Below are 25,353 nucleotides of genomic sequence, written 5' to 3' on the forward strand. Positions count from 1 at the left end.
TTAAAAGGACAAGGGCAGCAGAAGCATGGGAAACCACCATCACATCCAAGTTCTCCTCCATGCCATACACGTCCTGACTTGGGACTATATCACTGTACGTTCACTGCCAATGAGTCAAAATCCTGGAACTCACTTTTTAAATGCTCTGTGGATGTATACACCCCCAAGGCTGCAGTTGTCAAAAGGCAACTCACCACCAACCACCCATCCATAAGCAATTCAGGATGGTAAAAATGCTGGCCTAGCCAGCAATGCCTACAACTCATAAACAACGTTTTCAAATAAATCTATTTATTAATGTTCTTTTAGAAGAACTGATGAGTAGCTGGGAATAAGAGACATTTGAACGAAATTATGAAGAATTCCTATATATTCTTAAATACTCTGGATAAAATTCCAGAGCTCAGAATAGAAATTTCAAAGAAAATTCTTAATAGAGGCACACAAGATTAATAGTTTGAATTATTGTTTATTTTTCATTCTGTAATAAATTAATGATATATATCTGGCCCTAAAAGAAATGAGAACTAATATTTTTACCTCAGCTCTGGAAGTAAGAAGTGTAAAATATTTTGTTCCATTTTACAGAGTAGAATAATATTAGGGAATGTTATATTGTGAAAACAAATTTGTTAATATCCTTTTTGCCTGCATTTGTATCTTGACAGGGCATCCCAGGTGATCTTGGTCCAATAGGCCAGTTAGGTCCAAGAGTAAGTACACTTGCAACATGTTGTGGAACATATGGGATGTATTTAAGATAACAATCTGTTGCTGATATTATTTGATGAACTGTTGTAGGGTGAACGTGGCGTTCCAGGTGAGCGTGGTTTACCTGGCCCTCCCGGTCTTCAAGGCCCAAAAGGTATTACAGGTGCTGCTGGCAAGGATGGAGCTAAGGTATTGATACACTCTGATTATATCTGCCAATTCCCACTCACTGAATTAATCTTTGTTTGTGCAACATTAGTGACTGCACTTAGAAAAATAATTAATTGAATGAGAAGCCATTTGGGATATTCGGGGAAGTGGGATAGTGCATTATGAATGGAAGTTATCTTTCTAATTCCCTCCACTTCTCTCATAATCATTGGATCTCATGCCATGACTCCACTGACGTTACTGGCCCTTTTGTCTCTTACTCAAATGGCCAGTATTCATGTTTGATTCCAGTAAATGATGACACCAGGCATCAACAGCTGAGTCAAGACATGTCCTCATTTGATATCTATTTAGTCAAATTTTACCACAGTCATTTTTGCGATGTAGAATCTTGCTGACATTTATTTCCTGTCCTAGCATCAGCATGTTAAGGCCAGTTGTTGAATGAATACTTTGTCCCATCGAGACTAAACAATTCCGAACAGGCCAAGTTTTGAACTTTGCCCCCTCTCCCCTGACACAGTCAATGCCACAATAACCTGTGTGTTTATTCTGTGTGGATTTGGAATCCATCATCTTACTTGTAATGAGCTAATTTCAAATTGTAACGTGTTATATTATTGGCTTCAAGATAATATAAAATATGTGGCAAATCTTTGATGGAAAACACAAAAAGAAATTGTTGTGCTATTTACTTAAGCAACTCCAAACTGAGCTACAATTACACCAAGCATACTTGAGTGCCCTATTAATCACCACATCAGAAGTACTTCATTTGTTTCTTTCATTTTAGGGTTTTCCTGGACCTGCTGGCAGTCTTGGAGATCCAGGTCCTCCAGGTCTGCAGGGAATGCCAGGGGAAAGAGGAGCTTCTGGGCCTTCGGGTCCTAAAGGAGAAAGAGTGAGTAACTTCTTGCATTGCACGTGTGCATGCATGTTTAATTCCAATGAAAGTGCTGAGTTCCTGTCTAATAGTATTTATTTTCCTATGACAGGGCGTTGGAGGTGAAAAAGGATCTGAAGGCAGTCTGGGTAATGAAGGCCCTAGAGTAAGCAAACTCTTCATTTTACTCTTATTTGTTTGCGGCTATCTATTAATTAGCACAACTTAATTGTGAACATCTATGCAAAAAATGTTATAAATAAAATTATTAACATGGCAGATCCATTTGAGGTCGAGGGTTGTGTCGGTGGGATGGTTGGTAATGGGACAGGATCATGCAAAAAGCCATCTCACTGCTGCAAATATGCATCTCTCCTTGACGCTTGCTAGGTCTATTTCTGCTTGGTCCTTCCTAATGTCTGCAACAATTGGGGGTAGGATGTGAGTCCTAGGTCCTCAGTGTATTTTTCTTCATAGGCCCCATGATACTAGTGCTCTTGTGGCCACTATATGAAGGATATGTAAGTACAAGATCAAGGAAGTGTTTGAGAGATCTGTTAATAGATGAACTAAACTAGATGGAGATTCATGTGCAGCATCAATTCCAACAAAGCTCTATTGGGCTGAATCACCTATTTGTAAGCTATAAATTTCTGTAAAATTCTGTGCCATGTTGGTATTGGCCCTGAGGTGTCTCCCATGGAGGAAGAAACATTTTATCTGCTGCATGTTCCAAAATTGTTGCTGACTGTTTAATCAGAGTGGCAGACCAGAAGTATGTTGACATAATGAAAAATGTACCCTAACGTTAAATGGGACAAATGGAGAACTTTTAATTCTGGGTTTCCCACCTGAAAACCCTCTCGATTCCTTTCTCCTGCCACCCTTCATTCTTGTTCCAGCTTTGAGTAAATATCAGGACCTGTTTCTCTCAACTCTGTCCGAGGAATAAAATCTCCCAGCTTTTGTTGTTTGTTATTGATCAATTATGTCAATAATTATGATATGATTTTTTCTGTACTATGTTTTTGTAACAGGGTCTGCCAGGTCCTCCTGGTCCACCAGGTATTGCTGGTCCTGCAGGGATTAAGGTAATAAATTATTATAGTCACCTTAAGTAAAACAGTGCATCAACTGCACCATCTTATTATCATTTCTAGTGCCAGAGACCTTTATGGCAGAAAGCAAATAGGCTAGACTTTAATGTAAATTTTGATTTTTACTGTGTTTTTATCTTATTAATGGTAACTCTTTTTTTTAAATAAAAAAACAAATTGTAGGGTGAACCTGGCTCTATTGGACCTCCTGGCCCTGTGGGTTCTCGTGGATCTCCAGTAAGTAAAAATTATAAATGTAGAATTTCTGAAGAAGGGTCTAGGCCCGAAACGTCAGCCTTCCTGCTCCTCTGATGCTGCTTGGCCTGCTGTGTTCATCCAGCTCTCTACACCTTGGTATCTCAAATGTAGAATGTAACTAGTTTCCAGTTCATCTTCAGCTAGAGCCAAAGGGGACTAGTCCAGCTACCTGGAGGTAAACTCCTGGCAGCAGATCAGAAGGCTAGCACACCAGGCTGTATATAAATAAAAGTACACACGTGCACACACATATACACACACACTTTACTGTTATGACCACATTAGAAGATCTGAAATGACTTGCCTCTTGGTCCCACTCCTGAGTTGATAACAATATTGTTTGAATTGCCATACTTTGCTGTGAGAAATAAGTCAGACAAGTTCTATAAGTTAACAAGAGATAGTTTTTTTACTAAAACTCACGGATGCAAAGATGCAGAAATGATGAACAAATGTTTTAAAATGTACGAATTTGTCTAACTACCCAACAATAGAAACCAACACACACAACATCCCATAAGCATGCAAAATTAGATAATAAAATCCTGCAACGTATTAGATTTTAAGTAATAAACTAATAAACTTAACTAAGTAATAAGTAAAGGTAAAAAATAAAATTATTCACAGATTGTCCAAGGCCTTAAGGAGTATTTTCCAATGTAGCTGCTGTTACTGGGTTGCTTTACACTGGAATAATTACTCTGTAGTTGTGGCTAGTGTTATTTTCTTGGTCTCTTGGAGACTGTAGAGTTGATTTGAAATTCTTCCTTAATAATTCTGTTTGTCAGCAATAACGTTTTTTAGCGGGCCTTCTAATCATAAACACTTAGCTTTGAGATGCCTTATAGAAAAAAAGAGGGTGTAAAGTTTTTGTTTTGCTTTCAGACCCCCGTTGTACTCTTTCTATCTCTTAGTAAAATCTAACCTCTTTTTGTACACCCCAGGTTCTGGGTCATGTGCTCTCTCTCTGAGTCATTCATAGAGTCTATGTCTCCATAAAGCAGTTTGTGTCCTTCAGAAATGCAACTTCGTGGCTAGTGCAGACATTGCCTTTTGGTTTGAAATGTGCACTTTTAAAAAAATGTTCAAGGTAATATCTATAGCTAGCCGACAATGTGCATATTTCCAGCCAATAATATTAGAAATGCATAGAAATGCATATCTTCATAACTGCGTTAGAAAATTTTGGAAAAATGGTTGCCTCTGTTTTGAAGCAATTCTCCAACACTTTCCTTGAGTATTTTTTTCCTGCTGTTTGTGGAAACACCTCAATCTTCAAAGCACTGCCAGCTGCAATTCATTGGATGGTGACCCTACCTTCCAGTCATGAATGGGCCACTTCAGGAAAGATTATAAGAAGTTATTGTCATCCACACAGCACAGGCTGTGGCACAAACTTGAGCCTGTGAGCAAGGTTCAAATGGCTGCAGGAAACCAGACTGTGCATCAAATTTGAGGCCATATCCATAATTCTACTGCGCGTAATGAGTTTATTTTAAGCTGTTTGATCACTTTTCAAAATATATATGTTTTACAAACCTTGACTGGTGTTGGTCGTCATCTGAATCTCAACAGATTCATTTAGTTCCTGAGAACTCCATTGCTGCATTGAACCATTCTAAATTTTCAATAGCAGGTTTATTTTGTCACATGTAGGTGTTTTTTTCTGCACTATACACTGTGACACACCAACGTAATTCGCACATTTAATAGCAATTATATATTAAAAATTTTAATGAGGGATCACTGGCAACTTATCTGTAATCGTTCGAGGTTTACAGTCTTGGTGCATTCAGACATTATCAACATTGCTTAACATGTTCCTGCTTTAACTGCAAATTTATCAAGTACCTCACCGACACGTATTGCCCTTGTCTTCTTTTAATTAAGTACGGATATATGATTGAATGTGTGATACTACAGCCTGCATACACAGGATTTTTTATTATGTTTGAAGAATCATCTCAGGAGGGAGCATGTTGCATTTTGATGTAGAGGCACATCAACAATTTAAGGAGTATGAATTGAATTGAAAACACTGAATCAGAGAGATTACATTTTGCAGCAAATGCTTCAATTATCAGTGGATGAAAGACAAAATAAGAAATTGAAAATAGAAGTTCAAACATTTAAGTTGCAGAATGCATTAATATTAAAGGCTATGGAAAGCGTGAATGAGTTCAAAGGGCAACTAGACATAACTCTAAAGAAAAGAAGAAATAGTACAATATGTTAGGTATTGTGTAAAAACTTTTGGTCCTCGGAACAGCCTTTCTATGAAGTGAGAAACTGCTCTGCAATAAGACATACAGAGAACAGTGTGGAAAGAATTAACTAGATTTGAAGAGTGAAACATGTGTACATAACAGTCTTTTCACAATGTGATATGATCACATAAGATCAGATATAAGACTTGGTATATCTCATATTACTACGTACAGTTGATTACGATGTTAACAGGCAATAAACAGAGTTCTAAAGATGCCTTAGTCTCAAGACAATTCTTGCCCTGGTCGTCTTTACCACCAATCTTTCTTAAACACAAATCCTTAGGTATGACCCTAAAACCACACGATTAAGGAGAAAATACAAGTAGGTCTGAAAACTAAATTTTAAAAATGGTTGCAATGATATTTCCCTGTTCTTCAAATTCAACTAAAATGTATATTGCTACAATGGAAACTTTCAGATCAGAAGTAGTTTATGTGACATTACAAGTAATGCCTTTACAAATCTCTCGTTGGTCTGAGAAGTTTCAGAACTGTGCCTTTCATTTGCCTTTCTCAGGGATCTCGTGGTGAAGCTGGTCCCACTGGTGCTGTCGGATTTGCTGGACCACCTGTGAGTTTCCTGTGTCTATTAATTTGTTTTAAATCACACGGTTACTTGAAGTTGCGTTTTGCATGAGCAGTTGTTGTTTGTTAAGCAATTAAACACATCAATCACTTCACTTTATTGAACAAATTTGTTTTATGGAAGTACAGTTTTGATAAAGACAATTGGAAAATGTGGAAATTACCATTATTAATTACAGTAACGACGCAAGATCATTAATTTATGCCTTGCATAATTTGTCGGTAAGCAACATAGAACTGTGTAATAGCCAAACTGCATTTATCAACCAAGACCTCCCAATATACGAAGGTGGACTGGTTAGTAAGGTTAGATCACATGGAATCCATGGGGAGGTAGTCAATTGGATACAAAATTGGCTTGAAGGTAGGAGTCAGAGGGTGGTGGGAGAGGGTTGCTTTTCAGACCGTAAGCCTGTGACCGGTAGTGTGCCACAGGGATCAGTGTTTTACATCATTTATATAAATTATTTGGATGCGAATAAAGCAGGCATAGTTATTAAGTTAGCAGAAGACACCAAAATAGGTGGTACAGTGGACAGTGAAGAAGATTATCTTGGAGTACAACGGAACCCTGTTCAGATCAGCCAATGGGCCAAGGAGCAGCTGATGGAGTTTGCATTAGATGAATGTAAGGTGTTGCATTTTGGTAAGGCAGATTAGGGGAGGGCTTATACTGTTAATTGTAGGGCCCTGGGGAGTGTTGCTGAACAAAGCAACCTTGGAGTGCAGGTGCATAGTTCCCTGAAAGTGGAGTCACAGGTAGACAGGGTGATGAAAAAGGAGTTTAACACGCTTGCCTTTATCAATCAGAGTAGTGTACAGGAGTTGGGACGTCATGTTAGGCTGTGCAGGACATTGGTTAGTCCACTCTTAAAATACTGCATTAATTTTAATCACCCTTCTATAGGAAGGATGCTGTTAAACTTGAGAAGATGCAGAAAAGATTTACAAGTAAGTTGCCAGGACTGGATGGTTTGAGTTATAAGGAGAGAATGAGTAAGCTGGGACTTCTTTCCCTGGAACATCGAAGGCTGAGACGTGACCTTATAGAGGTTTATAAAATCATGAGGGGCATGGATAGGGTGAATAGCCAAGGTCTTTTTCCTGGGGTAGGGGCATTTTAAAACAAGAAGGCATAGGTATAAGGTGAGAGGAGAAAGATTTGGAAAGGACTTAAGTGGTAACTTAGTCACGCAGAGGGTGGTGCGTGTATGGATTGAGCTGCCAGAGGAAGTAGATGCTGGTACAATTACAACATTTAAAAGGCATTTGGATGGGTACATGAATAGGAAGAGTTTAGAGGGATATAGGCCAAATGCTGGCAAATGGGACTAAGTCAGATTGGTATGTCTGATTGGCTTGGATGAGTTGCACCGAAGGGTCTGTTTATGTGCTGTATGATTCTATGATTCCAAATAATGAGTGGATTGAGGTGTTGGGCCAAATAGTAGGATAGCCTCAATCGTGACTTTTACCTGTTATTCATTCAGTTTGCCCCATTGAGAAATGTAAAGCAAAAAATTGATAATGACATAAGTTAGATAAGAGGAAATCTAATGAGGAAACTCTTTTGTATTGGTGAAGCTATTGCAGATCAGTAAAAGAAATATCACTCTATTCCACTGCTCTGGAAACTCAAATTCTGGTGCAAGTATGATTATATGCTGAAAAATCTATGTATCAGCCGTAAGATAATTTTTCTGTCTATTGTGTACTGTATTTAGCCACTGAACTATTCAATTTTATTTGAAACAGGGCAATGATGGACAGCCTGGAGGTAAAGGTGAAACTGGTGAGCCAGGTCAGAAAGGTGATGCTGGTTCCCCAGGACCTCAAGGACTAGCAGGATCCCCTGGCCCACCAGTAAGGATATTGCTAAAGCACTTACTAGTATGATAGAAATAATTAACAGATTTTTTTATGATTATGAATGATGTAGTGTGTCACTTATCGCTTCCTAATTCATTTCTTAGGGACCTATTGGTGTCCCAGGTTTAAAAGGCGGACGTGGCACACAGGGACCACCTGTAAGTATAATTTTCAAAAATTGTTTTCTCGTCTTTTCACTTGCTATCAATATTTCCATCCTTGACATCCTTCATACCAAGTGTCATAAATGTATTTATTTGGAGAACGGAAGGGAAGGTTTGTTATCTTCTAATGTGTTCTCTCAAATACCATAACATGCTGCATATACGAATTCTGACTCTGCAGTAGAGTTACTGTGATTCCGTAGTTGCATATAATTCTGGGATTTACATCATGACCTGATCATAAATAACACTTTAGAATTTAACTGGTGCAATCATCCAAACATCAGTTAAAACTTGGCCTTACTGGCTATATTTTTTCTCTCAGGTAATGGATGACACTGGAAGCACTGTACTTGTTGTGCATCTTTTTGCTCTGATACTGAGATAATGACTTCGTCTTGTGCTGATGAAGACTGTATTATGTTAAAAATGAGCAGCATATGTTCAAGTTAGAATATTGTGAAAATTAGAGAAGAACATTGAAGGCTATGTGACTGTGACAAAAGTAAACCCAGTAACCTCCTCGCGCCCCCCAACAAAATTGTTTTTCAGCTGTCTGTGGGGTTTGGTATGGTTCACAATACTGTCCTCCTTTAATGTCTCTCCACTGTCATCCAGTTGAGGAGAGCTCATCTCAGTTAATTCTAATCTTATCTATCTAATCATAGCCAGTGTATTAGCTGCAATGACTCCAGTTCTTGCTCTTGCACCTTTATCCCTCAAAAATCTATCGGCTCCCTCCAATTTCTTGTGTACATTTCTTGGTGATAACATCCAAAACAATAGCTTAATTTCCATATATACATTGATGACACCCAACTCTACCTCACCACCACCTCTCTCAACTCCTCTACTTTTGCTAACTTATCTGATTGCTTATCCAACATCCAGTAATGGATATGCAGATATTTTACCGCAGTTAGATATTAGGAAAATTGAAAATATTTATTTTTTGCCTTTTCTTCAAGCTACTGACTTCAACAATCAGCCTGGAAATAGTCTGTGACTAAACAAATTCTTTCCCAAATGTCTGCCTTACTGAGATCACATCTGGAGTACTGTGTTCCTAAGGTTTTGGAGTAGATCTATAGCTCGGGTTGTGGGTGTTGAGGTTGGTTGGCTCACCGAGCTGATTTGTTGTGCTGCAGATGTTTTGTTACCGTGCTTGGTAACATCCTCAGTGCAGCCTCTGATGAAGCGTCAGTGTGTTTTCCCGCCTGGCTTTTAAACTCTGGGGTCTGTTGCGACGGATTGCCTCACTTCCGGGTTTCCTCAGTAGTGGAATGTATATGGGGTCGAGTTCAATGTGTTTATTGATAGCATGCTTCATGGAGTGCCATGCTTCCAGGAATTCTCGTGCTTGTCCCTGCCTAGCCTGTTCCAGGACAACACCAAGATCCTGGGACAGGCTAGGGACAGACCCCATATACGGAGGAAACCTGGAAGTGAGGCAATCCATCGCAACGGACTCCAGAGTTTAAAAACCAGGCGGGAAAACACACTGACGCTTCATCAGAGGCTGCACTGAGGATGTTACCAAGCACGGTAACGAAATGTCTGCAGAACAACAAACCAGCTCGGCGAGCCAACCAACCTCAACAGTACTGTGTTCTATTTTGGTCTCCATGCATAAGGAATGATATAATGCATTATAAACAGTTCAGAGGAGGTTCACACACTGATTCCTGGAATCAAGAGGGCACCTTCTTAGGAAATATTGTGTAATTTGGGCCTATAGCTATTAGAGTTTCAAAATTGAGATGTAATCTTGGTGAAGTATACATGATCCTGAGAGAACTTGAGAGGGTGGATTCTGAGACGAAGATTCCCTTATGGTGAGTCTAGAACTAGAAGACGCAGTTGAAAAATTAAGAGTGTCTCATTTAAAATGAAAATGAAAAGACATGGTTTACTCTGAGAGTCATTAGTCTTTGAATTCAATACCCCAGGCAGCGGACAAAGCTGAGTCATGGAATATGTTCAAGGCTGCGTCAGCTAGATCTTTGATTGATAAGGGAGCCCAGGATTGTGGTGAGCAGACAGAAAAGTGTTGAAGCCACCAGTCAGATCAACTACAATCTTAATGAAGGGCAGAACTGGCTTGAGAGGTCAATGGATCTGCTCCAACTCATAATTCACATGTGTCACATTTGGCAGCAGGCTGAGCTGCTGATCATGTATTTATGCCATCACCTAAGACTGCCTATTTCCATCTCTGTAACATTTTCCGATCACCCCTGACTCAGGTCCTCTACTTCTGAAATCCTCATTCATGTCTTTAGAGAATTTCAACAAATTCCTGGCTGCTGTCCCACAATCTACCCTTTGTTTTCTGAAGTGATCCAAAACTCTGTTGCCTGAGACTTCACTTACATCAAGCTCTGATCCCCTGTCACCTTTGTGCTCACTGACTTACATTGGCACACATTCAGTCAGCAGCTTGATTTTAAAATTCTCATTGTTATCGTTAAATCTCTCCATGGCCTTTTTCCTCTGTCTCTCTCTCTCCCTCTCTGTAGTCTCCTATAACCCCCACAACTGTCCAAGATATTTGCCTTCATCGAATTCTGCTGTCTTGAACATCTACAATTTTATCAGATTAGTTGCCTCACCTTCAGTTGCCTTAGCCCCAGCTGTAGAAATCTTTCCCTATACTGCTATGCCTCTCTTTCTTCTGTTAAGACACTACTATTTGACCAAGCGTTTGTGATTTGACCTATATCATCTTGTGTGATTTGGTGGGAAAGTTTATGTTATGACACTCCTGTGAATTATCATGAGATACTTTATTGCATTCAAGATGCTATACAATTGCCCATTATTTTGTTATAGTGAATCAGTGATCTGCTTTTGTTCTTCTTGGTGGTAGAAGTCAGTGGACTGGGAAATGCTGTTAAATTAATATTTATGAGTTATTGTAGAGCACATGCTGCAGCTACAGTGCACCAATGGGTGTCCTCAGCCCTGTCTAGCCATGACACTTCATAGAATTCAGAGACGTTATCACAAACTCCCAGGTCATTTCTAAGCAATTGTGGACCAATATTCCCTCACTCCTGGTGGATCTTCCTGGTGACTGAACAATGTACATCCAGGTCACCCGTGCGGTATTTACCGGAGTCTTGGCCTGATCCAAAGCTTGAGCTAGTATTGATCAGCCCACCTGGAAATGTTCTTATCTTCTGTGGAATGTTTGGAATGCTAAACCATTTTAGATGGTTTTAAGACTGAATTGCATTCTATGGGACTAGAATCACAAATGGGCCAAACAACCATTCACTTTTATAGCTAAGGAAAACACTAAATAAAGATAAAAATGTTTAAACTATTTTTTCTCAGCACTTTGTTTCCCATCATCTTCTCTTTTTGGTAAAATTATGTCTCAGTTTTATTTTGAACTGATTCTTTTTCAATTTGTTTAAAAGTGCGTGTTTTGTTTTGTTCCAGCATCTTCTGTATCATGTTGTCTCTTGGTTCTCATCATTTTAGAAGCAGGTTCCAGACAGATAAATGGCCTCCAACTGACTGAACACTCCCTAAAATGTTTTTATTCAACCAGTTTAGTAATAGAGGCTCAAGGATAGATACACTAAAGTTTTGATATAATTTATACACATCAAATTGTGATTGGTCCATTCTTATCAATCATACTGATGATGTGGTCATACTCAAATACTCTAACCCATGTGTACCAGAGTAAGAAGTAAAACTAGTTATGCACCTATATAAAGGTCAAATATTTGTTCTAAAGTGAATTTATCTTGTTTTATGTTGTTAATTCAAAATCAAACGTTTTTGCTTATTTATTACTGACATAAACATATATTTTCTGGACTTTTCAGCTTTAAATTAAGCTTTAATACATCCAACAACTAGGATTTTTTGAATGGTGGGATTTCTGTGATGCATTTATTACCTGGACATGGGATTTCCCCTTTCTCCAGGGAGGAACTTGTACCTGAGATAGATATTGACAGCTCTGTAGTCCCAAGAAGACCACCACGAACGTTGGTCACTGCTGAGAGTAGGCAGACCCTAGATTCTAAGTGCGAGGAGTTCTTGTTGTTCCCTACACTGTCTTGTGTCTTGCTGATCAATACTAAGGCTAAATTCAAGATGTAATCTGATGATAGCCCTGTACAGTTTAATCTACTTTTATGATCTGCTACTCTGCCCTTCCTATAGGTTGCTAGACGCTAATCTCTATCCCACCATATTTGTTGCCATTCAAACTTGATAACATTGTTCCTTTTATTACCAATCCTACACTAACGTTGTATTAAATCTCTTACTATTCAGCTAATTTGTAATAGATCTTTAGGATAATTATATAAAATTTTTGTTCACTTGAGAATCACAAAGGTATTAACAACGCCATCAAAAGGATTATCAGAATACATTTGATCTTGGCTATAACTATGCAACATTTCCTCTGTAATCCTAGGGTGCCACTGGCTTTCCTGGACCAGCAGGTCGAGTTGGACCACCAGGAGCAACTGTAAGTAATGAATTCTGAGGAAGTAATTCTTCACTGGTCATAAAATGTGAGAGATTTCTGCTGGAGACTATGCCGATGGCCTACAATGTACATAACCTTCCTTGAACCAACCTTGACATCCATTTGTGCTTCATTTTCAAATAATCATGTAAAAAACAGAGTGAAATAACGAAAAGGAATTTTCTCCGGAGCTCATTCAGCTTGTGTTCAGGCTACTGCTGGATACCATCCCTGCTGAAGCACATCTTCCCTCAGAATCCCTCAAGTGCCTGTGAGCTTAACCCCAAGATCTACAAGCGGGTGTTTCAGTCACGTGTCATGATATGAGTATCATAGCATAAAACTGGTACCTTTTATCTGAGTTAATCTGATGCTATTCAGTGACTGAAAAATGAAGATTTTGGTATTAATGTGGTATTTTTCAGTGTCACTGAGGAGCAAACAATACTGCTGAAGAAAATGTTCCCGCTAAATAGAATGCAGCCAAAGGTGTGCCGGGTTTGGGCCTCTCAATCAGCTATACTACTGTTCTGTTAAAATTACCTCCCTCCCCAGTATCTAATAAACTAAAATTTCGGGCATAAGAAGACATTGGCACATGTTAGAAATTATCTGTGCCTTTCCTATCTGTTTCTCAGGGTGATCCAGGTCCGATCGGTCCCTTAGGAGCTCCTGGCAAAGAAGGACCTTCAGGTCTTCGGGGTGACACTGGCCCACCTGGAAAGACTGGTGATCCTGGCCCCCCTGGAACGCCTGGTATTCCGGGTGATAAAGGTGAATCTGGAGACGATGGTCCAACTGTAAGTACTATTAAGTTTTAAAATTATAACTTAAAATTAATTAGTACAGAGTGTTTCTTGTGCTGTTATACATAGGCATGGTATTAATATTTTAGTCATTAAAAGTAAAATTTCTCTCTGTCCTGCTCTTCAGCTTCGAAGCTTGTCTAGTTCTGCAAATAGGCATGATAAATGCGATCTATATTTCTCATGATCCATACACACAAGCGGAATTTATCTTCAAAAATAATCAGGTGCATTTGGGTCAAGTTTAAGATTGAAATATGAAGCATCTGCAGAGTCAAACTTACCTATTTGTGGCTTTAACTGAAGGTGGAGGGTGCTGTTAATGCATTTTAAGAAGACAAGTGTGAATGCCAGGCTGAGAGCTGAACGTTTTCAACATTACCTCAGTTTCCTGAGGCTGAGGAATTTGACAGTTTTATCAAGGCAAGGACTTGATGGATTCAGAAAGTTGTTGTCTTCACATTTATCTCCTGGATCCAGCTTGAAGAGCCTTGACACTCTGCAGATCCACGCACGCTCCTACACCCCCACTAATACGAGGCTTCCAATGTCCTCTCTATAGCCCCTAAACCTAGCCTCTGAAACTCACTTGCCCCCCCCACCTCCTGACTTGTCCCCTTTTCATCCCCCTCAAGGTCTTTAACATCCCTGTAGCATCAACAACCCAACTGGTTGGCCTCGAACCTCCTCTGTGCATGGCTTGATCTGCTTTCCTCCTGATCCTCCTGCTGGTTATCCATCTCTTTTCACCACAGATTCAAACCCTCTTCTCTCCCTTAATGACTGGATGCCCTGCCTTCCCTCCCCACTTACTAATTGATTGACGCCATTCCTCTCTCTCTTGCACTGACTTTCCTGAATACTGTGGGGGCTATTACTGATTGATTCCCCACCAGGCTAGGGGACCTAAGCTGTCCATCAGGAAAATGACTACCTTGTCACCAACATGTGGTGGAGTTAAAGCTCCTGATTATGTAACATTATCTTAAATTGTGGGTTCTCCATACTTTGTGACCAAACCACTACCTTCTCCTTCCTCCTCCTCAAGCCTAGTGGCATATAACATGGATAAAGTTGTATGTGATTTGCTTCCATAGCAAGAGATTTTCCTGAAACAAGTTGCTAGTATGTCATCAAAGTCTATAACTTGAGATGTGCCAATTCACATCAAGCATGATGGAGCAGGAGATTCTCCCACTCTTACTGCCTGCTATATCAGAAGCATTTACAGGTTGATCATTAGGCTGTTTGGTTTGGTTATGACTGTTCCATGGCCATCAAGTCCAGAGTGGGGCTTGGATTCAGAGCTTTCCACTGTGCCATACCTGTGCCACAGGGTCTCCCTTAATCAACCCTCAGTGAGGAAAAAAACATTTCCATAATCTACAAAAATGTTTTTTTCTTGTTATCAAGATGTTATATCCCCGGCACTGAGCTGCTGGTATACTGCTACAGGTACTATTCAGCCTCTTACAATGGAAAAATGTGCAACCAAATATTATTAATGTTTACATGTATTATTTAAGGAGTACAGAACTAAATATTTTTATATGTAATGATCATTCCTTGTAATGCTAGGAATTTAATACAAAAGGAAACTAAAAATATGTTGGCCTGGAATTGTAAGCTTGCATAAGTCTGTAAGTGTAACAAAGGAACCAAAACCGTCTATTTTTCAGGAAGAGAGATTTGACACATGCTGCCAATGGATAACGAGGAAGAGTAGCAGAAATTCAATATTCAAACACATATAAATCAGATCTTGAAAGTTTCATGTAGAAGGTTGACTGGAGATTTAGAAAATATCACCAAAGGAGATATGACAGGTTTGCTTAGCTCACGACCCTCACAGAATGGACAAAAGCAAGCTCAGGAAACTTGCATTTCAATAAGACAGATACAATAACACGAGAATGAAAAACTAGTGCATAAGGAATAGCATATCGATCTAGAACAGGATGGCAAGTCAGAATCGTATGGAATTATTATTCCATGATTTGGTAATTTAAAACATTTACTTCAAACCGAGCCCCTAGAATTTTCAGAAAGAATTAGTTCATGCCAGGATAGAACTTTAATCTAGTTACACTGTGTTTTTGAAGTAGTGGTGAATTTAGTAAAATAATTATAACAGGGTGAGTAATTGTGTTGAAGCAGTTAACTATGCAATTAGATCTGCAGCTCTGAAATAGAACTACCTCCTGTATAAATTCAGCAATTAGATGTTCATATTGGATGGATTGCTTATGAGCTGGAGCCAGGTGTTTTGAAAATATTTTACTTTGAATAATTTATTTACAATAACGAGTAGAGGTAAAATTATGCACAAATTCGTAAAATAACATTGGTAGAAATTCAGGTTTGGTTCCACCTATGGTGTGAAATTCAAGAGAGTTTATTTTGGTCACAACATTGAAACAGATCCATAACCTAAAAATTCTTTTCACAACATATTGGAAAACTAAACTGTCAGTTACAATCAATGTGATGATCCCTTAATCTGATTGATACTGAAAAGATTGGAAACTGTGTGCAAATTTCTGAAGATTTCCCTGTGTCGAAATGTAGAAATCGATGATAAACAAGGAACAAATTCAGCAACAATTGTAGTAGTCCTGAGTGTATTGCTGGCTTCAGCCATGGTGCTTCACTCTCAGCCGCTTGTTGCTGCTGCTCTTCCTCTGTGGCCATTATTGTACATATTTTGTAGATCTGGGGTATACTCATTGGGTCAACCATCCCAGCTACTTTAGCTTTTGAATGCATTAGAGGCAGAAGTTGAAAATTCTGGCGTTTTGTTTCTGTATTCCGGAGGGTTCCTAAAATTTTTAAGAAAAAACAAATCAGAAAAGTAAGTTGCTATTGAACTCCAGAAATCCCAGATGTGCCTAAATCAAGTGAGTCTGCACCTTGCAGCCTCGAAGTTCTAATGTCGCGCATTAGCTGGTGGGAATGCTGGGAATCTGTGTGAGCTGGTCATTCACGTCCAATGTAGGGCTATGTAAATGAGTAGCAAAGAGTTGGGGGAGAATTATGCAAAGCTTCAAGGAAACCTGAACTTTGCCTGCATGGTAAAATGTTGTGTGCATTCACTCACATAAGGATTTTACCACACTTAAGTCATTATTATGTTGAAATTTTCGTGTTTAGTATAAGCTGTCAGCCATAGCTATTTTGGACTATGTTCTATGGGATGTTAACTGCAGCTGGATTTTACATGACAACCTTGTTTTCCAACAATGGCTGTTTCTACCATGGTTAATTGGTGCCCTTCTGACCTGTCTCTGTTGCAACTTTCAGGGCCCAGATGGTCCTCCAGGTCCACAAGGTACAACTGGACTAAGAGGACTTGCAGGCCTGCCAGGTCATCGTGGGGAAAGAGGCATGCCTGGCTTGCCAGGGCCTGCAGTGAGTATTATTTCATTAACATTTTCATTCCTTTTCCATTCAATTTAGGGTGCAGCATTTCTGAAGCTATAAGCATTTGTACAGATCTGAAAGTGACATTTAATTGTACTTTATAACAATTGCAATTAAGTATTCAGCTACTTCATTCCCAAAACTTTATTTTCTAATATCCAAGATGAAAAGGTTTCTCTAGCTATAAAATTACAAATACTTTGGCAGTCTTCAATCTCTTGCTTAGCGGGAACCATAAGAAAACATTTCCCCAGCACAGAATACTGACAAGTAAAGTAATTGTGGGAATATGTTATGATATTGTTAATCCCATTCAAGTTTTGCCACATGGAAATTCATATCAAGGCCTTTTTGCTTACTATTTAATTGAGAATAGAAAATTCTGTCTTGTCAATTATAACACATGTAAACATAAGAACTATTAGATAAGAGAGAGCAGACAATAAGGACTGCAGACGTTGGAAGCCATAGTCTATAGGTGTGAGGCTGGAAAAGCACAGCAGGCCAGAGAGTATCCAAGGAACAGTAAAGTCAATGTTTCAGGCCGAAATCCTTTGTCAGGACTGGGGAGGGTGAGGGGATCCCAGAAATAAATAGAGGGAGGGGGGTAGGGCTGGGTAAAGTGTAGGAGAGGTGGTGATATGCGGATGCAAGTAGGAAATTTGTAGGAAGTGGGAGGAATCGAAGGAGAAATTATTGAGGGTGAGGACCAGTTCAGCCAAGTGAATAAGAGTGTCAGTGGAGGGGGACTGGGTGGGCCTACAGGAGAGCTTTTAAGCCCTCCGTGGGGGGATACAGGTGTAAAGGGACTGTAGACCCATGGTGAAGATGAGGTGTTAGGGACCGGGGAATTGAAAGTGTTGGAAAAGGTGGAGGGCGTGGCCTTAACATTGACTTCACCAGCTTCAAAATCCCTCCACCCCTAGCTTTATCCAATGTCCAGCCCTCCTCCTCCTGACCTGACCTAGCCTGTCTATCTTCCTACTCACCTATCTGCTCCAGCCTTCTCACAGACCAATCACAATAACCCCCTACCTGCATTCACCTATTAGAATCTCTCCTACCCTACCCCCAGCCTCAGCCCCTCCCTCCATCTATTTCTGGGTTCCCCTCCCCCTCCCCCTCCCCAGTCCTGACGAAGGGTTTCAGCCCAAAACGTTGACTTGCCTGCTCCTCAGATGCTGTCTGACCTGCTGTGCTTTTCCAGCCTCACACCTATAGACACTATTAGATGAGAGTTTGAGATATAAAAATAGATTGGAAAAACTGGGATTTTTTCACTGGAGTGTAGAAAGTTGTGGAGTAACCGTGTTGAGGTTTATAAAGTCACTAGTGGCATGGATAAGGTAATAACAAATGTCTGTTCTCTAGGGTGGAGGGGTTCAAAACTAGGGGGCACATTTTTAAGATGAGAAGAGAAAGATTTACAAAGGACATGAAGAGCAACATTTTTACATAGAGAGTGATTTGTGTGTGGAATGAACTGCTAGAGAAAGTGTTGGATGCAGTTACAATTAATACATTTAAAAGACATTTAGATAAGTTCATGAATAGGAAAGGTTTGGAGGGATATGGACCAAATGCAGACATTTGGACTAGTTTAGTTTGGGAACATGGCTAGCATGGACTGGTTGGACTGAAGGGTCTGTTGCCTTGCTCTATGACTCTATGACTTGATAACTTTATCAGGGTCCATCTGAAACAAAAGCATGAGGTTTATTTATTTCAGATACTACCATTGTGATCATTGCATGATGCAATGATGATGGCGTTGTTGACTAATCATGGCAATCAATATCTATCACTTAATTTAAAACAAATGCAAACATGAAGCAATTTAACCCCAGTGGTGAGAGTCATAGGCTCAAAGTGATTTGTTTCTCCTAGACATTTTTGTTCCACTGCATGTCATGTCTCAAATTACACATGCAGCACTGTACTTTCTATACTTAGTATGGAAGTAATTACGTTATTTATCAAGTCATAACTTTTAACCACAGCCCAGTTAATTTTTGACCGAATGCTTGAAAGATTATAGCATTTTAATTACTAATAATTCGCATTGGAATATTTATTTTGGCAATGTTATGTTCTCTTGCAACAGGGATTCATAATGTAGATGTTAACCTTTATATGCATTTAGTTAAGTTGATTTTTGCATGCTGTGTATGGTTTAAATCTCTACTTTTCCAATTCTGGTCTCTTATGCACTCCAATTTTGTTACCTCTACCACTGTTCAGGCATGCCTTAAGTAATCTGAAGTTACTTTAGACTGTCTATCCAATAGTTTGCAACTGTCTCCACATTGGTAACAGCTAACTTTGTCTAATTGTAATAGATGAGAAATGGATCTAGAATGATAAATATCTGAGAGGCCAGTAAGTTCCATTGTCTAGAGGGCTAGCATGTAGTGTCACATAGCATCACAATACAGGGCTCAATCCTTGCTCTGCATGAAATGAACTTTGGCATCCCTCTGCTCACCCTGTATTGTCATAAAATCATAGCATGAGCTGTGACTTGGAAACCCTCAAATAATCAAGGATGTTACCTGGCGAAGAACAAGGTTAGGTGTCTAGACGAGCAAACCACAGGATTGAATGCAATGTATCAATGTGATAAGGTGAAAAATCGTAAAAAAAGAATTATGTTTCCCTGCTTTATACGACCTAAAAAGAGAATAAAATAAAAGGTCCTGTAGACAGACCTAAGCCTTGTCAGTACTCCTTTCTTCCAATAATGCCACTTGTAATACTGCATCTGCCAGAAGTCAGCAGAGAGATCAAAGTAGCATATCTTTTTACAAAGCAGTAGCATTAGAGAAGAAGCTTTAGGTTTCTTAAATGCGTGCAGTATGTAATCCATCAAAATAGGCTTGCATTCCTACATAGCTACTGAGCACTGGAAATCCCTTTGTAAACCTCTCCAACTCTCTACCTCTCTCGTCTCCATTAAGGAACACTTTGGAGCCAACCCCTCTGTCCAGATTTTTTGTTATCGACCCTAATATTTACTTGTCTGTAGGTGTTAAATTTTGTTTGGTAATGATCCTGTGGAATTTATTGTGAAACTTTACAATTTTAAAGACAGTATGTAAATAAAAGTTGCTGCTTCTCTTTGATATATGCTTCCACAATTCATGTGAGAAGCATTATTCGAATATGCCTATGTATTAGTTATATTTTCTATTTTAACTTAATTAAAATGTGTAAAATGTTATCTTGATTGGGATGAATGCTGGAAAAGTGCCTCGTCAGCTCGAGCCTCCTCCCACTGCTCCTCCCACTGTTTTACCTGCCAGCAACTAGGCCAAGTGGCATCTCAGCTTTGTTGGCACCTTGGGGAAATGGGACATGCCTAATGCTTGAGGACCCTATGCCCAATGTAGATACTCACCACCCAACTCATGATATTCTCTCATTTCCATCATGTTGCACCAGTCCATGTAGTGGAGAACATAATCCCTCAAACCTTACCACTGGCAGCTGCCAGCTTGACCTTGGCAAAGCCTCAAATGTACCCCTATATCCAACTCCATCTGTCCTTGGTATTACAACTTAACTGCAGTCCCAGCAGTGGCCACCACTCCCAGTAGCGCTGCTGGGATCAGAGACTCGTGACCATTTGTTTCTATTGGAGACTGGTGTTCTTCCCAGATGGGGGCACAAGTCCAAACTCAAGCATTGAATGGATCTGCCGGCTGTAAAATCAGCTGAGGGGTGTTGCAGCCAAATAGAAATGGGCTTGCTTCAGACATTTAAACTGGGGGATGTCATCTCCACCTTTGTGTAAGTCTGTCTCCCACCACTGAAAGAATTGTTGTTCTGAAAAGATGGCTGAAAGAGAAAAACTCACATGGCATCAAGTTGAACGTACCAATGGAAGCCCCTGCCATGGTACTTCTCATTACTGCATATTATGATGCCACATCTCTGCCTTGGGCATTTGGTGAAATTTGGGGTTGAAGAGTTTAAAGTGTATGACTTAGATTTTACTTTAGAAACTGTCAAACTAAATATAATTATTTATCAAGGATGACTGGAGTTTGTTCAGAACTTCCGATATGTTTCCTGTTGGCTGAGCCTGATACAAGTGCCAGGTGTTTTCCTAAACTGGTTGAAATGAGGAACTTTGGTTAAAACCAGTTAATTGATTATCCTACTGTGCCATTTTATACTTTTTCTCATCTTTGACAATTTTACATGAGGCAGTAAAATGCAGAGCATCAGTGTGCCACCATGGCCTGTCCAGTTTCACACTGTCCTTTAATGCATTGACGTTGTTTACTAAGATATAGAATAGATCCACCCAAAAAAAGCTTTGTTTCATCCAGTGTTACATTGAAGTTGGCTGCGCTGGCTTTTGTCACACAATCACAAATGAATCCTGCTAAATCTGTTACATTTCTGTACATGGAATTGTAACTTTCATTCGCATGTAAGAACCAAAAGCACTATTTATCTATCAGAAAAACATAGAACATAGAACATAGAACAGTACAGCACAGTACAGGCCCTTCGGCCCACAATGTTGTGCCGAACTTTTACCTGAAACCTAAGGTCTATCTAACCTCCACCGCTACCTTATACTATCATCCATATGCCTATCTAATAGCCGCTTAAATGCCCCTAATGAGGCCGACTCCACTACCCTCTCCGGCAACGCATTCCACGGCCCTACCACTCTCTGAGTAAAGAACCTACCTCTGATGTCTCCCCGATATCTACCTCCTTTCACTTTAAAACTACGTCCCCTCGTAAAAGCTACCTCCATCCCAGGAAAAAGTCTTTGGCTGTCTACGCTATCTGTAGCTCTGATCATTTTGTGCACCTCTATCAAGTCACCTCTCATCCATCGTCGTTCTAAAGAGAAAAGCCCTAGCTCTCTCAACCTTTCCTTGTAAGATCTTCCCTCCATTCCAGGCAACATCCTGGTAAATCTCCTCTGCACCTTTTCCAACGCTTCCACATCTTTCCTGTAATGAGGTGACCAGAACTGGACACAATACTCCAGATGTGGAGCTGGAGAATAACTTCACGGCTCTTGAACTCAATCCCTCTATTAACGAAAGCTAACACATCATACGCCTTCTTAACAACTCTATCCACCTGGGTGGCAGCTTTCAGGGAACTGTGAACATGAACCCCAAGATCCCTCTGCTCCTCCACACTGCCAAGAATCTTTCTATTAACCCTGTATTCTGCTTTCAAGTTTGTCCTTCCAAAATGAATCACCTCACACTTTTCAGGGTTAAACTCCATCTGCCACTTCTCAGCCCAGCTCTGCATTCTATCAATGTCCCTTTGTAACCTAGAACAGCCCTCCGCACTGTCCACAACGTGAGCCAAGATGATGATATTCTGACTCCATGCACATTGCAGTTTCTTTTCAAATGCATGGTTACCTAATACTATTGTTATAAATTATTTTAATGGCAACACTGCTTTGTTAAAGAACCTATTTACCACAAAAGTAGATTCAGACACATCAGTCATTTCATTAATGTAGATTGTGACAAGGGTAGTGGGCATACAAACTCTATTTTCTTAGTGTTGAGGGAGCTTCCATTATGTGTCACTGGAGAAAACAGTAGGTTGGGAATCAGTTGCTTTTTTTGCTTGCGAGCTTCCAATGCCCAATTTTATTAAGCGATCAGCTACCTAAAATGTGTTCAATGACTGCAGAAATCAGGAAATAGAGAAGATCTAATAGTTGCAGGATAACAATACGTTACCTGATTGTCCATTGTGGTAGATGCATCATGCAATAGAAAGAGGGCACTGCTGCACTTTTCAAGGTAAAAGTTGTAGATGAGCCCCAGATCTGGGTGAGGGATACAATGAGATTCAGATATGTGGTGCTTCAGTAGGTTATTTAAAGGGAGGCACAATTCCTAAATTGGACAAGTTGACGATAGTCCATCAAAATTGGAACTGGTCATGTGATGTAATCCTCCACCCTGATAAGTATGCTGTCTGGTGCATTTATTGATCCTGATAAAAGCAGATGGTTAACACATAATTAACATGACTTCTAATAAATTTTGTGAGAAAAAAAGTCTAAACTGTTTAGAATATGAGTCTCCCTGCATTTGATTTTGCAACTTAATCTACTCAGAAATATAATAGTTCTTTTAGTTATTACAGTGGTTGGTGTTGTCCACTCTGTGCTGATGCAGGAAGATATTGACTTTTAGCACAATGGGATTTGAGTACAAGAGTAGTGATGTTTTGCTTCAATTGTACAGGAGCTTTGTTAGACCGCACTTGGTGTAATTGTGTGTGGTTTTGGTCTCCTTATCTTCAGAAAGATACTATTACCATTCAGGGAGTACAGCAAAAGTTCACCAGACTTGGTTCACCAAACCGAGGGATGTGGAAGTTCAGTCTTAAAATATGTTGAAGGTAGAGATTGATAGATCTCTGTTTACCTTTGACAGACTAGGTCATGGGCACGGGGTGGGTAAAACCCATTGAAGTGCTCATTCAGCCGTGATCATTTTGAATGGTAGGGCAGGCTCGATGGGCTGAATAGCTTACTTTTGTTCCTATGTTCCTACTGTAGTTCGATAAAACCGACAACAGCATGATTTTTTTTTTTGTTGGATTTTCAGGGTCAACCTGGAAAAATAGGGCCAACGGGAACTCCCGGTGAAAGAGGCCCTTCAGGCCCAATTGGTCCACAGGGAGCACGTGGCCCTCCCGGAGAATCGGGTCAGGACGTAAGTAAATCTTCACAGCAATTGACTTTTTAAACAGGTTTACACTGTAAAAATTCCAACTGTTACCATCACTCGTTCATTTGAAAACAAAAGAAGAGTTGGATTTATAAAGCACCTCTTACCACCTCAGGACATCCCAGTGTGCTATACAGCTTTTGGAAAACTTCTGAAGTTTGAAGTCACTGTTACCATGTCACAACATTAACAGCTCATACCTGCATAGCGAGATACCATAAGCAGCAACATGATAGTGATCAGATAATTTACGTAAGTGAAGTTGACTGACAATAATGATTGGCTAAGCCATTGGTAAGTTCTGCTCTGCAATTCCTCAAAATAGTCCTGTGTGGTCTTTTAAATACATCTGAGAGGGCAAAACCGAGCCAGAATGTTGTCATTGGAGGTGGGTATCCTGAGTAGTCAAATCTCTGAACTTGGCAGGCTCACCTCCATGGAACTCATATGATGAAAGGCAGGTTCCACTGTACAGGTTGGGAGCTAGGTGCCAGAGCATGACTGAGCTACGCGCCAGAGCATGACTGAGCTAAGCCTGCCATTTCTGGGGGAGGCATAGTGCCATGAAGGACTGGTGACAAGGCCCATCTCAGTTCTTGAAGTGTTCGTCCCAATTCTATAAGAGGCTGATAAGCCCTCTAGCTATCGCCCTACCTTGTTCATCTCCATGCCCCTTATCACTTTCACCCAGTCCGATGCTCCTTCATACCCTTCACCTAACTCCCATAATTCTTCATCTTCCCCATTCCAACTCCATGATCACTCATACCCCCATGTTGCCTTCATGCCACATCATATCCCATTCCACTTCAGAGTCCCCTGATCACTTAACCAGATGACACCTAATCACTATGCCACTTCATGTTCTCATGCCACCTACATGACCATTCATACCCCCATGTTATATGTCAAAACTACAGGTCCATACTAAACCATACTCCTCATGCCAGCTCCATGGCCACTCATATCCCATGCCATCTGGATTGCTGCAGTGTAGTGGCAAAATCCACTACAGGCAGATCGTGTAAGACCTGTGGAGGGGAAAAAGGAATTGCACTTGTAACCATCTATGGGATCTCTCACTCATGCACACTTGATGCAAGATCTCATTCTTGGAAATCCATTCAAAGATTTTAAATCCCCTCAAGTGGTCAGTATACAAAAATCAAACTTCTGTTCGATAGCCATATCAATGCTAGCTAACTCTTTAACAGTCTCTTAAAATGGACAATCAATATGCGAACACAGTCTCCCATCCCCAGCACAGAAAAGTGCATTCGCAATTGGCTGTGATATAATAACAGCATTTGGGAAATAGAACAAACTCTGTTGAAACCAGTCATTTAGTAGTGCAATACTTGAGAATTGCTATAAAAAGACAGACTTTGTTAAAGCTTTTCATCTTGCACTGATCAGAACAATTTGCATAATAGTTGATAGGCATTTGCTGGTTCATTTCTCAGGCCAAGAGCTCTGACCAACTGACCTGGTTTAAACACTTAATCATTGATTGCTGCATTCTCCACGGCAACATCTCTACCAATCAGATTCCACTCACCAAACAATCAGCACTTTCTTCTCATACAGTTTAAATATTCTTTTCCCCTGGAATTGGTTTTCTTGTCAATTATCTTGATGAATGTAAGATGAAAAGCTTTGACAAAATGTGTCTTTTTTGGCAATACTCAAGTTCTGTATGAAAGAAAACATGAACAGATATTTTTTTCTAAACACCTCCAGACAGCCTGTCTGTCAATGTACTCCAGCTGTGTGTGTTTTCATAAAACTTAAAATGACAACTGCAGCTTTTTTTTTGCCATGTTTATAGGGTTGATAGGGGCCTTCTTGTGGTACAGTGGTAGTGTTCTTACCCTTGGACCAGGT

At 39.9% G+C, this 25,353-nt stretch overlaps 1 protein-coding gene across 1 annotated transcript in view; it reads left to right on the top strand.

Moving 5' to 3' along the window:
• Window positions 1-25,353, top strand: part of LOC109918984 (collagen alpha-2(V) chain-like) — a 245,325-nt gene that overhangs the window by 186,193 nt on the left and 33,779 nt on the right. Inside the window, exons 32-44 of the mRNA XM_048598785.1 lie at window positions 669-713; window positions 802-900; window positions 1,676-1,783; window positions 1,878-1,931; window positions 2,803-2,856; window positions 3,046-3,099; window positions 5,908-5,961; window positions 7,731-7,838; window positions 7,949-8,002; window positions 12,453-12,506; window positions 13,145-13,306; window positions 16,613-16,720; window positions 23,347-23,454. Of these exons, the coding sequence (XP_048454742.1) occupies window positions 669-713; window positions 802-900; window positions 1,676-1,783; window positions 1,878-1,931; window positions 2,803-2,856; window positions 3,046-3,099; window positions 5,908-5,961; window positions 7,731-7,838; window positions 7,949-8,002; window positions 12,453-12,506; window positions 13,145-13,306; window positions 16,613-16,720; window positions 23,347-23,454 (1,062 nt within the window). The remainder of the gene's footprint in view (window positions 1-668; window positions 714-801; window positions 901-1,675; window positions 1,784-1,877; window positions 1,932-2,802; window positions 2,857-3,045; window positions 3,100-5,907; window positions 5,962-7,730; window positions 7,839-7,948; window positions 8,003-12,452; window positions 12,507-13,144; window positions 13,307-16,612; window positions 16,721-23,346; window positions 23,455-25,353) is intronic.

Source organism: Rhincodon typus, chromosome 7, assembly GCF_021869965.1.
Source record: "Rhincodon typus isolate 14 chromosome 7, sRhiTyp1.1, whole genome shotgun sequence".
Classification (NCBI taxonomy): Eukaryota; Metazoa; Chordata; class Chondrichthyes; order Orectolobiformes; family Rhincodontidae; genus Rhincodon; species Rhincodon typus.